Below are 14,640 nucleotides of genomic sequence, written 5' to 3'. Positions count from 1 at the left end.
TTATTATTATTATGCAGCAAATGCTCCAAGTACAAATCTCCACTGGCCCTTCAGTATTACCCCCTTTTAATCTATTTAGCTGTACTCCCCTGATTTTTTCTACATTTAATTTTCAAGTGGTCATAATGATCATTATCACCCATTTCCATGAACACCACCACTTCTTTCTATGGTTCAGACATTCCCGGAGTCATTCTGAGTCAAGACAGACTAAAACAATAAGAGAAGTCTTAAATTATTTCATTACTGTTGTACCTAGGAAATGGTATGCGTATCTTTAATATGCTTTGATACTGATAGGAATGGCTAATTCTGGAATCCATTGATGTGTGCATGTGCAGTGGTAGTGCAATGCCAGGTGTTCAGTTTTGTATTAAGTTATACATAAGACAAATGCTCTAACCTGCTCATCTCCACTGCAGTACTGCGCAGTGCTACAAAAGCTTAATGTACTTAATATTTTGTCTACATGCAGAAGAATCTCACTTTCTTAATGCTGTGGCTCTTACCTGTTACTTGAGAAGGTTTAAAACAGCTATAATGTTTTCATTGACTATAACACTGCAGAGAATCAGTCTACTTAAATGCATCTATAAATTCAGTACCGTGAGAGAAAAAAGGGAGAGGATAAACACGTCTACTATATGTAAGGTACGTGGGTCGTGAATACTTAACTTTTGGTTAGAACATTTTGTAAACTCTGATAAAATGTTATGCTTTTTGACACATGCTTTCTCACAGCTCCCTAGAGAAATATCTCAAAGCACATGCAAGATAGGTCTTCGAAAATTACATGTATGGTACAAAATGTATCCCATTCAGGTTTGGTAGCCTTAAAATGGAATTTCACATATGTATGAGAACTTCAGAATGCATCTCCAAATGTTTATGTTGCAAATTTTCAATAACTCACTGTAGCATTCCTACTGACGACAGAGACGCTGTCTTCTCTGATATGTTTTTAGCGTATCCATTTATTTTTCTAATTATAAGATGTCTGTGTCATAAGACTATGTATCCTCCAGTGCTGAATAACACTCTGTAGAAGCACAGAAAGCCATTTTAGTAAAATGTTCAGTTTTTGAAGCGGTAAGTAATGCAGGTACCATGATTGCATTTTAACTTTCTGCAATCTAAAGCCAAAATTAAATTAAATGCAATAACATTTTTCTGCTGTAAGCTTGAGTTTTATAGTTTTTATCACAGATGTACAATAAATAATAATATAACATGAAAAGGCAGATTATCACTTCACAGCTACATTTCCATGCTCCAAATAAACAGTTTCATAGAAGAATTGTTACACTCAGAGTGAAACCCAGGGAATAACAGCAGCTGTAGGATACTCAGAAAGAAAAACATATGGTGTAAAGTCGGTGAAATATAAAACATTAATGTTGTGACCATGTTTTCACTTCAAAACATTCAGTTTCTAATAAAAAAGTGAAAGAATAATAGATACTTAGAAAGCAGCTTCATATTGGTAAGGGAACATTGCAGAATAAGTACCATACCTCTCAACATTGAAAGGCCCTTAAAAAATAGGTACATCAAGCCAAAAATCTTGACATGTATTTAGCAAAACATTTGAACACCAAATAGCATATTACTTTTACCACTTCCAGTGGGAATGTGGGCCACTTCTCAGAAACACATGAATTAAAAATAGAGAATGACAAAAATTATGGAAAAATATAAGCACATTGTCAATGAAACTATGTGAAATATGTAGACTTTAATGAAGTGTACTGCAAAATTCTACCACAGAAAGTCATTTATTCTTCAGAAAAGGGCAATGCAAAATGCGTGCCCTTTTTCTTTAAATTATTGGTCATAGGTGGTTTTGTGCATACTAGATAGATGAAAGGACTTCAGAAAATCGTGCAAAGGAGTAAAACAAACCTGAAAATCGGTATATTATGTGAAGTGGCAAATTAAACCTGATAAGTGAGGTATTCTTCCAAGCTAGGGAGACTTGAGAGGTCCAAGGACTATTTGGTACTGTGAACTTAAATATGCTGAATTTCGTTGAGAAGCGCAATGTATAATATTCTGCATCACCATGACTCAAACACATATAAAACTATATCTTGTTTTCTGTGTCACATTGTAGTAGACTACAAAAATGGTGATATTAATCATGAAAACTTCATCTGAGGCAGGCCTGGGGAGGAGGTCAAAATATAATTCATAAGTTATTAAAATATTAAATGTCATAAGACATGAAAATAGAAGTTTAGGAAACATTTAATGAAAAGTAAAAAAATATTTAACCTTATAAAGTAGGAGCTTGTCTATAACATCTTCATTGTTCTTGATGTTATTAATGATGCAGAAATGTTAAATCTTACAAATATTACAATTATGTGTACTACACACAGATATGGCTCTGGCAATCTTACTTAATAAGCAGCATGTTAAAGATATACTATTTAGCAGACTTTCAGAGCTCAGCCATCCTGTCTAAACAACCCCATTCACAACTGAATTTTGACACATCACAATGCTGCTATGGCAATGTGAACATAAGACTGGAATTTACCAATAGCTGCATGCACAAAACATATTTACTGTTTAAAGTGTACATTGAAAAATTATAACAGCATTCTTTATGTTACTCATTAAAACCTGGTGCAAGCACTTTTTCGACTAGGGTTTCATTAGGCATTAAAGAATAAACAAATACAATCTCCTTATTTACAATTACAGTCTCATACCCTAATTATGTCATTCTCAAGAGATACTTAATTTTAATTACCTCAGTGTAGCTAGGGGTGAATCAGCAATTAAATGACTGCCAGCAATACTTCCTAAACTTGAAAGGATTATATATCATCTCCTATTAAGGACTAAAAGGTAATAATCTATAATAAAATCTTAAAACTTTTAAAATCTAAACAGTCCCCACAAGTGTTGTTAAAGTGTCCTCCATGTTTTATAAGAGCATATGAATGTTACATTTATCTAACTTTCTCAAGGTTTTGACCACATGCATGAATTAATGGCTAACAGATTAATAGATTTCACCACATTATTAGCATAATTTCCCAAATGTAAATATTGGTTGAAGTACATACATTTTATCTCTATTTAATTTGCACTATAAGAGTTCACTATATCTTCATAGTATATTTTTTATTAATTACTTAATTAGTTAGTTAGGTTTTGCTGCTGATTGTTCCACTTATCAGAACAGCTGCTGCAGTCTGTCACCTCTGAGTCACCTAATGGTTCCCCATTGATCTGTTCTCTCAGATGCAACTGGACTTTGGGTCATACTTGAGACATAATACTTAATGCAGTGGACTCTCAGTTTTTAGTGTAGTAAGGCTTGTGGTTATCTGGTTAATTACTCTCTTGAAAATGGAGAATGGAGTAACAGCACATGGACTACCATTATGTAGATGGCTGGAAAGTTGATAAGGATAGTAGATTGCTGGATTACCTTAAACTTCTCAAGTATGATGGCTGATATACTATGGTTTGGCATGCAATGTGGTCTGATAAGGGAGCTCTTCTAATCTCCATGGTGATGCTTCAGTAAGTTTCCACTTAATACATTACTAGGTAATGTCTCTCCAACTTTGAGTGTCTATTAGATGTCAGTATCCCCAGAAGATGTGACTAGACATCTGCCTCATCATTTCACTCTCAAACCCCAATTAGACATCCAGCACTTGGACAACTGGTCCAACCTAGGTCATCTGACTCATAGGGCTTTGTTTCTCTACACTATAGAGCCAGTGTGCTTATTTCTATATAAATTCTAGCAAGGATATTTTTGCTGTAGGAAATAATGTACCAAAATGAACATATCAAAAGTTTAAACATATCAAGTCCCAGCTAAATAACAATTACGGTTATGCACATATGATAAATGTATTTAAATGATAGTTGTGGACCAAATATAGGTATGCTTATATGTGTCAGTATACTCTGTATCATTTAGACCTTTTAGGGGTGACTTACCCCTGGTCTACAGTGCAATCCAAGAATCAAAACTAATGAACTTGCTGCAGATCCGTAAAAAAAAAACAGGACTATGGATAACCATTCCAGGGACCTAAATATGGTATGTGGCTTAAAAAGAACATGCTGGAGGGACAAATTTATCTCCCAGCGACTCCCGCATCTTTGGAACAGGCTATCAATTCATGTGAAACAGAGCACCTCTATGACATCGTTCAAGAAGAACCTGGACGAGTGGATGGGGCACAGTAAATTCTTACCAGGGACAGCACTGACAACCCTCCTGGACATGGGCAGTCATCATTAAATGCAATCTTGGGATTAAATAGGTAGGCTTAAAATTACCTTTATGTCAATAGCCTAGTAATCTACAATGATCCTGTGGTATGAAATAGTATTCCTAAATAAAACATATTTAAGTATCTATTTATGAGCTAATTATATTATTTTAGAATTATGCTGGATGAATATGAAGTTTGCAATTTATAAAGCATTATTGATTACTTATGAATCTTTCTATATGTGCAAAACCTTGGAAAGGTTAACGGACCTTATATATATATATATATATCTATATATATATATATATCTATATATATATATATATATATATATATATATATATATGAAAATCTATATGCTATTGGAAAAAGAAATCTGGTCAATGCTTCAGCAAGATATGCTGTCAAATATTCAGATTTTAAAAGTTTTGTGTTTTTATTTATAGGTATTATTTTTCTGCTTTTAAAAGGAGGTGATACAAATGATATTTCACTATAAGAAATATTACAGGCAGATTTAAATGCTATAGTCACAACAAAATAACTCAAACTTGTATAACAACCAGGTAAATGACCAGTGAAAAACAGCTCTACTTTCCAAGCATACACTTTTATTTTTTTAAGAACAAAATTCTCTAGCGCCTCGGCCTTAGCCTTTACAGAGTAAAACTTTCATTACTAAAAATCCCTCCTTTTATATACAATTCTAACACATCTTAATTAATCACTTTACATGCTAATCATTAAAACACATTCCAATACATTCTTAAAGTCAAAGTTAAAAATTCATAAAAAACTCTGCCAATTACATTCCTTATTTAATCCATTATGTAACAATGTATTATATTTCATTATAAGAATAGACTCCTTTCATCTCAATATGTGTTTTAATAACTCAACATTTTCATATTGTAATGTTACTTGTTCCAATACTGTTATTTTCATAGTACTTGTTTCACCTTTATGTTCTTTATTAAAATGTTTCGCTACAGGACTCATAATTTTATTATTTCTAACATCTCTAACATGCTCTTTTATTCTATCAGCCAATGACCTTTTTGTTTCTCCTATGTAATGTTTATTACAGGAACAAACTATAACATAAATCACACCTTTACTTAAACAAGAGTATGTTCCCACTGTTTCAAACTTTTTTTGGAATGTGTTTTAATGATTAGCATGTAAATTGATTAATTAAGATGTGTTAGAATTGTATATAAAAGGAGGTATTTTTAGTAATGAAAGTTTTACTCTGTAAAGGCTAAGGCCGAGGCGCTAGAGAATTTTGTTCTTAAAAAAAATAAAAGTGTATGCTTGGAAAGTAGAGCTGTTTTTCACCTGTCATTTATCTGGTTGTTATACAAGATTTAAATGCTAATTTATCTCCTGGTCTCATTGAGGTAACTTCATTAAGTCTGTGTTTGAGGAAGGGGCAACTAAGGCATTAAGCTGTACTTGTGTATATGCAACTTGCTTTATGCTTACTTTTGATGTCTGATAAAGCAATAGTTGTGAAATCATATGGTGTTACACCAGGTACAACTAACAGAGGTGCAATGCTACAGACAGCTGTTTGATTTTAATTATTCAGTATGTTGACAAAATATTCTCCATGAAAATAGATTTGCAACATGAATATGTTGCATGAAGATTAGCATTATTAGTAAATGATGATAAATTATATACAGACAAGAGTCTGACATCTGATCTCTACTTTCAACAGTTAATAATTTTGCATTTCATTAATTATACATTGCTTGTTGTTTTGTATATTATATGGTTTAATATGCTGTTTCATGAGCTTGGTAGATACAACTCTATGTGTACTCACACACACACACACACACACACACACACACACACACACACACACACACATGCACACACATATGCACAATTACAATTGTCAGAAAAAATAGAAGAAAAAAGCAGTGTGTCACACAGAAACAGGATATGCAGATCAATTGCATTATCTTTTAAAGAAAACAGTAATAAGTTAGTTTGGAAAAAATATTAATTAGTACTCACACAGTCTCATCATTCTGGAATTCAAGCTTGCCAGATACCTCTTCAAAATCTTCACCAGCTTTGGCGGTACCTTCTAGAGTCTTGTAGGGAACAACCACCTTGCCACGAGCACCTGATGTTCTGAGTACCTTTACATGCATAATCCCAATACTTTCACTGACCCTCATGGACTCACTCTCAAATGTAAATATACCAGCGTGGTCATCATCAAAAATCGTTACAGTAGCTGTGTGAGCCGACCCAAGACATGCTTTTGGAGGAGCTTCAGTCTGATCATTTCCTGTGTTTGCTCGAATAACCTTTACATTGCTTAGACGTACATAAAAGTACTCATCTTCTTCAAAAATGTCATCATCAATGATCCCAATGGTGATTTCCTTTTGTACCTCACCAGCTTTGAAAATTAGAGTACCTTCAGCAAACTCATAGTCAGAACCAGCATTGGCTGTGCCATCTTCAGTCCTGTAGTCAACTTTGATTGTATGATTCATGTCCCCTCCTTTGCGAACTATTGTTAGGACAAGGGATCCACAATTTTCAAAGCACTGGTAATGGGAAGGTTCAAACATAACCTTAGTGGTATGGTCATCCTCACCTGTTTGCACCTCCTGCATACTAACCGCCTTACGTGCCTGGTCAGCAGCATGCTTTTTCAGTATATTTCCAGCACCAATCATCATCCTTGTTGCTTGAATTCGATAAAATGCCCTACTCTTTTGCTGTTGAACTAGAACCTGATAATTTGCCATCTCAATCAACTGTTCCATATCTTTGTCAGGATGTTTCTGTTTTAAGTCTTTCAATGTTCGTGCCATCTCTCTCCTTGCTTCATCTTCTTGATCCCTGGTGTCTTCGGGTATGGTCAGTATTCCATCATATGTATCTTTATGAGAATTGACTCCTACTTGGCCATCCATCTCAATATCCAGCTTGGGAAATGAACTACCTCCTTCTGTCTCTATAATTATCCCACGATTTTTATCTGCTCTATACCTTTTCTGGACATATTTGTAAAATAACAGTCGTCTGTCAGCAATCCATGCTTGAACAACACAGACAGGGAAAAACATAAATGTCAGAAGTCCTTCCCATATCTCAACTATCCCTGGAGAAAACACAGAAAGGATTAAATAGAGCCAGATATAGGCAAAGATACTCCATGCTGCAGTAACAAAAAATACTCTTAGGTGTTTAATCTTTCTAGTTTCTCCTTCAGGGACCACATAGACACAGAGAGCAATGATAACAAACATGTTGAAGGCAGCACTTCCAACAATAGTACTTGGCCCCATATCTCCAGCATTAAATCCATGTCCACATATTTCAATGACAGACAGCATAATTTCAGGTGCAGAAGATCCAAGAGCCATGAGCGTGAGGTTGGACACAGTCTCATTCCAAATTCTCACTGTAGTGGTCATCGTTTCTCCATTAGGCTTCTTAATAGTGATTTCCCTTTCTTGAGAGGTAATAACTTCAATGGAGGCCATGAAACGGTCAGCTATTATAGACATTCCTAGGAACATGTAGATCATAGCAACGAAGTAAACAATGGCGCGCGCAACTTTATCACCGACAGAAGGGTCTTCAGGAAGCCATACTGGAAGGACAACACCGTCTGCACATTTAAAAGACCCTTGACAGGAGCTGCCATTTGTCTTGGAGTCTGTGGAATGTGCGTCTTCTGCATTTGTTTGTTGAATGAGGAAAAGTAGAAACAGGAATAAGACAGTGACTTGTAAGGCTAGTGATGACAAAATGTGACTGCATGAAATAGCCATGATGACAGATACTCCTATATCTGTAAGAAAACAAAACATCAGTGTTAGGATTTTACAGATATACAGAATGCTAATGCAATATGATGTGACTGATATATAATGCCTGACGTGTCACATTTTTTTTAAAGTAGAACCCAAGTCCAGTTGCACTGCAATGTGTCAAAGGCAATCACTAAGCAGCCATCTATGCTCCAAGTAAACATTAAATAATAGAAAACTTCTTCAGCATTCATTGGTGAAATATCTGTTGTATCCCTTTTCAGGCTGCTTAGTAATATTTTTATGCATATTTTCTGAGTCTTTGTCGTAAATCTTACTATGCTGAAAGGGTAATCAAAGCATATTATTCTAATTAGAATTTTAATATTTATTATCATTTATTATTTATTATCATTTATTATCATTATTTCTGACCTCCTTCAAGAATAACATTTATTTAGACACTGCACCTTCTTTCAGATGATTAATCTTCTTCACATGGATTATAATCAAATTCTGTCTTTGACAGAAACAAAAATGAACAATTACTCCAAAAAACACTATAAAGGAATCCAGTGGAGTTACATGTTTACCCTATGCAAACTCGGCAAACCAAGTTAAGAAGATTATTGATACTATACTGTAAAACTTATTGTGAACAGTATGCTTAATAAAATCACAATTACTTGCTATACTTCTGTGTTCATAGCTAGAATTTAGTCCTGCCTGTAGCTATACTATAGTATACAATGTACTGTGTGTTTTGCTGTACTTTACAGCAAATAGCAACTGCTCAACACTGACTATTCTGCCAAAGACTGACACCTCAAAGAAAACTCTGAAAACTGTCAGTTTGTATTCAATAAGTAGTGTGCACACTGACTTCCACTACTTAATGTTTCATCTCTCTCTCTCTCTCTCTATATATATATATATATATATGGGCCTACTTCAAATCGAAAACCCACATACCCAAAAATGGCAAGACTGAGACAGAAACACCGAGTCTGTATTTAATTGACTCTTCACATAACTGACAATTTACCCAGGGAAAGTAGGCAGTCAGCCAACACACACAGAAAGAGACACTGAAGCATTCCAAACCCATACAAGTGAGGGGCTTTACCCCTATACCCCCCTAACTAATTATACCAACTCTGAGATTGCACTATAATGGGGAAAAGGGCAAACTTCCAAATGTTGTCCAACTGCCTCCTTTCCCTAGGTAAATTGTTGGTTATGTGAGGAGTTATTTAAGTGAAGATTTGGTGTTGTCTTCTCAGTCTTTTCATTTTTGGGTATGTGGATTTTCGATTATTTTAAGCAGACCCATATACACACATCTGGAATTACTGTCCCTGTATTCTGTCTTCTACCGGCTGTTTAGGGGAGCTCTATACCTGGTATACAAGGCATTGTCAGTGTCTACTCTGATGGATCTCCTGCATATCCACAAAAATAAACAGCACCAGAATTACCCATTCTAAAGATTTAAACTTTGCCTGTGATTAAATAGGACCTGCTGGAGAAACAGGTATGCATCCGAAAGACTACCCCATCTTTGGAACAGACTTCCCATCCATGTGAAGTAGATTTACTCCCTTACCCAATTCAAGTGTAACTTACACAATTGGATGGGGAACAGGAAATTTATCCCTGGTTTAGCACTTATGCCTCTAATGGATACAGGCAGCCTGAAAATGGTTCATCTCTCAGGCCCCTGTTTGTAAATGTTTCATCTCCCAGGCCCCTGCTTACACTTAACAAGGGTACCAGAACTTGTCAGAGATTTGGGATGCATGGCTAGGTTTAAATAGGCCCTCATTGTCATTAGCCTAATAAACACCTATGAAGCTATGAACTTACCTTGGGCAACACAGTAAAAGGTCGACATCAAGAACACTGACCACAAAAGGTTGACAATGCAGATATCTACGTCAACTGTGCATGGGCTAGGAAAATCCTCACTGCATGCAAAAAAAAAAAAAAATAACATCATTTTTTGCAGGGTGCACACCCTTCTGCACTTTTCATGTGCTGGGCTGCATACCCACATTCCCTGCTAATTATATATACTAACTCTGACTTTGCACACTCCCTGAGGAAAGAAAATATTCCCCCACCTGGGGATTGTTGATGTAGTGCACCTGTCAACCATCTGCATATGCCAGCCAACTGTGATCGATCAAGCAGCTGTCAATATCTTGCTATGTCAACCAAATTCAGTAGTCCCATATGTATGTATATATATATATATATATATATATATATATATATATATATATATATATATGGGTATACATTCAAATCCCGACTTTCATAATCCTTAAACGAAAATCATGAAACTGCGGAAACCCGAACATCGGATGTTTATCAGGGTAAGTCAACACTTGCCCAACAGTAAATGGAACTCACGCTGAAGTTGCCTTTTCTTCACTGTAGTGCAATCCCGGAGTTGGAATATTTAGTTTGGGAGGTAGGGGTTGCAGCCTCCCTCATTGGAGGGTGTGGGGGGCATAGTCCCCCACCTAGGGAGATTTTACTTACCTTGACATACATAAAAGAAATGCAGATATTATACTTTTACTATGGTAAGTTCATTCACAGTGGAATTACACACATTAAAAGATATGCAGAAGCATTTGCAGTCGTACCACTTTTATTTAAAATATGAATATCATTGATGGGCTCCACGTGAAAAATAAATTAAGAGTCTTGTTATAGCCAAATGGGCAAATCTTTTGAGACTGGGATTCGTAAGTGCGATCACAAAAGATCATAATTATTATCAAGCAAACGTATTCAAAAATATGTTAACTAAGAAAAAGCATTTCACCAGGGGAGCTAGCCCCCATCCAACTTCAATGTGTGGGAATGTGTGGGAGGGAGAGACTGCACCCATTTTACTTATATGTACTATCTGCAAGATTGCAGTATCTCAGGAAAAGGATAAATCCCTGTGATATAGCAACCTTGATGGTGAAACATAAAACTCCAGATTCTCCCATTTGTGATCACATAAAACAGTGTTAATCACTACTTTCCCAAACAGAAGCACAGTAAATGGTTGTAACTCAGTATCATAACAAATTATTTATTGTCTGAAAAATTTTAAGAATGACATTTGGATTTCTTTCTTTGTGTTAAAATAGAACTGCCAGCTTGCTACTTTAGCTTATTATATAAATGACTTATTTAATTAACACAAACTCAGTGTGTCTGTTATTGTGTGTTGTAGGTGATGCTAAATATGTTTTGGATTCATGGCTAATGACCCCCATCTGCAGACAACAGACTAAGGCAAAATAATACTGCACTGATGCAGACACATAACATCATCAAACATATGTTTTGGCTGCTGAAAACACACTTCCACTACCTGGATACATCTGGTAATGTATTGCAATATGCTCAGTAGACCCACAGGAAGATATATGTGGTTTGTACAGTGCCACATTACACAGTGCTTTGAAAGCAGTTGTATCTTGTGGATGACTTAGCACTGCCTGACATAGCTGTGACAAAGCAGAGGAAGCGATGGTGAGGACACATTGAAGGAGCCAGCTGTGGCAGTACCCCATGTGAGGCAGATGGTAGTACAATACATCATCGCACTGACAAAGAGATGATTTCTGAAATATCATCAAATATAATTCCCCCTACTATCACTAGGGAACAGGTTCATAATGCTCTCTCTCTCTAAGACCAAGAAAACTGCATCAATGGGCCCAGATAATATCCCAGGATGCCTTCTAAATAGCATGAAACATGAGCTATCAGGGCCTCTGGAATTACTGTTTAACTGTATCTTCCAAACAGGCTTCATGCCTCATGAATGGAGAAAGGCAGCAGTCATCCTTCTGCACAAATGTGGGTCATCTACACACCCTGGAAACTACAGACCCATAAGTCTCACTAGTCTTATGTGTAAAGCCATGGAAAGAATTATCATGGAGATGATCAATAGAGATATAGTAAACCTGCAGACACTAGACCTAACCCAGTTTGGTTTCATCAAGGGTAGATCATGCCTACTCAACCTGGTGAACTTCTTTTATAAGGTCGCCAAAGCAATGAATGAGGGCAAAATCGTTCATATTGCCTACCTTGACCTGGCCAAGGCATTTGACACAATACCTCACTAGAGCATTGTTGACAAACTCAAGAGGTTATGTACAAACCCATATGTCATCCAGTGGATAGCCAACTGGCTCACAGACAGAACCCAGGAAGTTAGAACTGGAGAGTCCACCTCTTCAAAGAGGCCGCTCACAAGTGGAGTCCCTCATGGATCAGTCCTTGGACTGCTCCTTTTTGGCATTTACTTCTCAGAAGTCAAAGCCAATGTCAGTGGTCTCTGGCTGACTAAATTTGCAGATGATTGCAAATTAGGAGCTGGCATTGAATCTCACACTAATGCAAATGTTCTCCAGGAGGGGCTGACACAGACAAACAACTGGTACCATAGCCATTGACTAAAACTAAATGCCAAGAAATGCATAATAGTATCCTTTGGGACATCATCCATCCCTGGTAACTATCACATTGACAACACACCCCTTAGAGTTGACCCAGTAGTCAGGGACTTAGGGACACATATAGAAAGTAATCTAGCCTTTGACCATCATGTGTCTACAGTGGTGAGGAAATCATTCTATGTTGTGCAACATATAAACAAAGGTATGGCACTTAAGTTGCTGACTCCTGCAACAGCCTATCGCTCAGCTATTACACCTCCTAGATGTGTGAAAAGTTTAAGTACCTAGTCTCTAATTAATTCCTATATCTGCTTTGCACCCACTGCATGAAGTGTCCTATATACATTTTGCTAGCTGAAAACTAATCATATGGAATGTTCTCATGTATATACTCTGTATTGCTTATATAATATCTGAGAATGATTACTTATGTACTTTTTAAACTCGTTGTATAAGCTGCCGATAATATGTACTAAATGTCTTTATTAATGTAAATTCTGTATTGTATGTGAAATGTCTTATATGTGGAGCTTTTCTTATCTGGACTCCACTAAAAATGGGCACTTCTGGCCCAGATGGACCACCCCCCTAAACAAATGCAAATAAATAAATAAGTCCAAGAAAGCCATTGTTCAACTGTTTTCAGCATTCATCAGACGTATTGAGTACAATGCTCCCTTTGATATGTACCTAACCAGGCATATCCAACAAATGGAACGTCCACAGAGGTTCCTCACTAAAAGAATACAGGGTGTAAGTAAAATGTCCTATGCAGACCGCCTCAAGGCCCTAGCCCTATATTCTGTCTCCTACAGGCTTTTGAGGGGAAATCTATGCCTGGTATAGAGGGCATTGTCAGACCCCACTCTGATGGACCTCCTGCACATCCACAAAACAAACAGCACCAGAATTACCCGTTCTAATGATTTATACCTTGTCTTTGATATAAATACAACATGCTGAAGAGATAGGTAAGCACCCCAGAGACTACCCTGTCTATGGAACAGGCACCCCATCCATGTGAAGCAGAGTTCATCCCTAGCCCAATTCAAGTGCAGGACAATTGGATGGGAAATTGGAAGTTCATCCCTGGTTTTGCACCTATGTCTCTACTGGACACAGGTAACCTGTAAATGGTTAATCTCCCAGGCCCATACTTACACTTATCAAGGGTATCAGAACTTGTCAAAAATTTGGGATGCATGGCTAGGCTTAAAAAGGCCCTTGTGGTTGTTGGCCTAGTAAACACCTATGAACCTATGAATAACTCTGAGCCATTACAAAGCTGACATAGATTAAAATTGATACAGACAAAAATACATTCTTGCTATTCATATCAGTGCACGGACTGGCCATGCTGTTCATCAGGCATTACTAGGCCTAATTAAGACCACAGAAGTTGGAAGAGCACAGTCATTAGTATTTGCACAGATGAGATTGGGGCACAGTGACAGGGGACAGAAAAACTAGTACATGTGGAAGAGTCATGGGTTGGGGATGTAGTAGCCATGTGCATAACTAGGAGATTGGGTGAGTCAGGAATCACATTCCACAGTGGTGGATTGGATCTACAATGGGTAGGGCACTGGATGTTGTTTCATGTGGCCCTGCAGTATGCTATCCTTTGGATGGTGAAACACATGGGTAGCATGCATTGAACCCCGCTGTGGCTCACCTATATGTTGTTTCTGTAAAATATCAGCATCAGTGACTCCCAGAAACAGGCAAGGGCAGGTGCTGATTGTGGTAGGGGTGCAAAGCAGCATGATAGCACTCAACTAGAGGACTATGACCAGCTTGCCTGGTGGGCTGTGCGCATGGTGCAATTAGGCTCACAGGTTCATTGGTATGTGCTAAGCTAATGATCACCAGGGATTTTATAAGCCTAGCTGTGCAATCCAACCCATTTATTGATTTATTTGTTGAACAGGAACAGTCTGACTGGATAAAACCTATTTTCAGTGGAGGCCCACAGAGAAAAGCTTCATATTTAAGATACACATGATGCACGTTTATAATTGCAGGGTAAAAACATCTGTACATGAGCTTAATTACATGATTTTTAAATATTTCATACATGAACATAGCATTTTAAAACAAAAAGCAAATGAGAAATTAAAATAA

At 36.8% G+C, this 14,640-nt stretch overlaps 1 protein-coding gene across 2 annotated transcripts in view; it reads right to left on the bottom strand.

Moving 5' to 3' along the window:
- The window catches only part of LOC122805570 (sodium/calcium exchanger 1-like), a 1,812,535-nt gene that overhangs the window by 1,378,956 nt on the left and 418,939 nt on the right, over positions 1 to 14,640 (bottom strand). For both annotated transcript variants that reach the window (XM_044075789.1, XM_044075788.1), the window contains one exon: positions 6,279 to 8,079. In XM_044075789.1, the coding sequence (XP_043931724.1) occupies positions 6,279 to 8,059 (1,781 nt within the window). In that variant the 5' untranslated portion in view covers positions 8,060 to 8,079. The remainder of the gene's footprint in view (positions 1 to 6,278; positions 8,080 to 14,640) is intronic.

The sequence above is a fragment of the Protopterus annectens genome, chromosome 6.part1, assembly GCF_019279795.1.
Source record: "Protopterus annectens isolate FY-2018-M chromosome 6.part1, PAN1.0, whole genome shotgun sequence".
NCBI lineage: Eukaryota > Metazoa > Chordata > Ceratodontiformes > Protopteridae > Protopterus > Protopterus annectens.
This window is presented reverse-complemented; position numbering and strand designations above follow the sequence as displayed.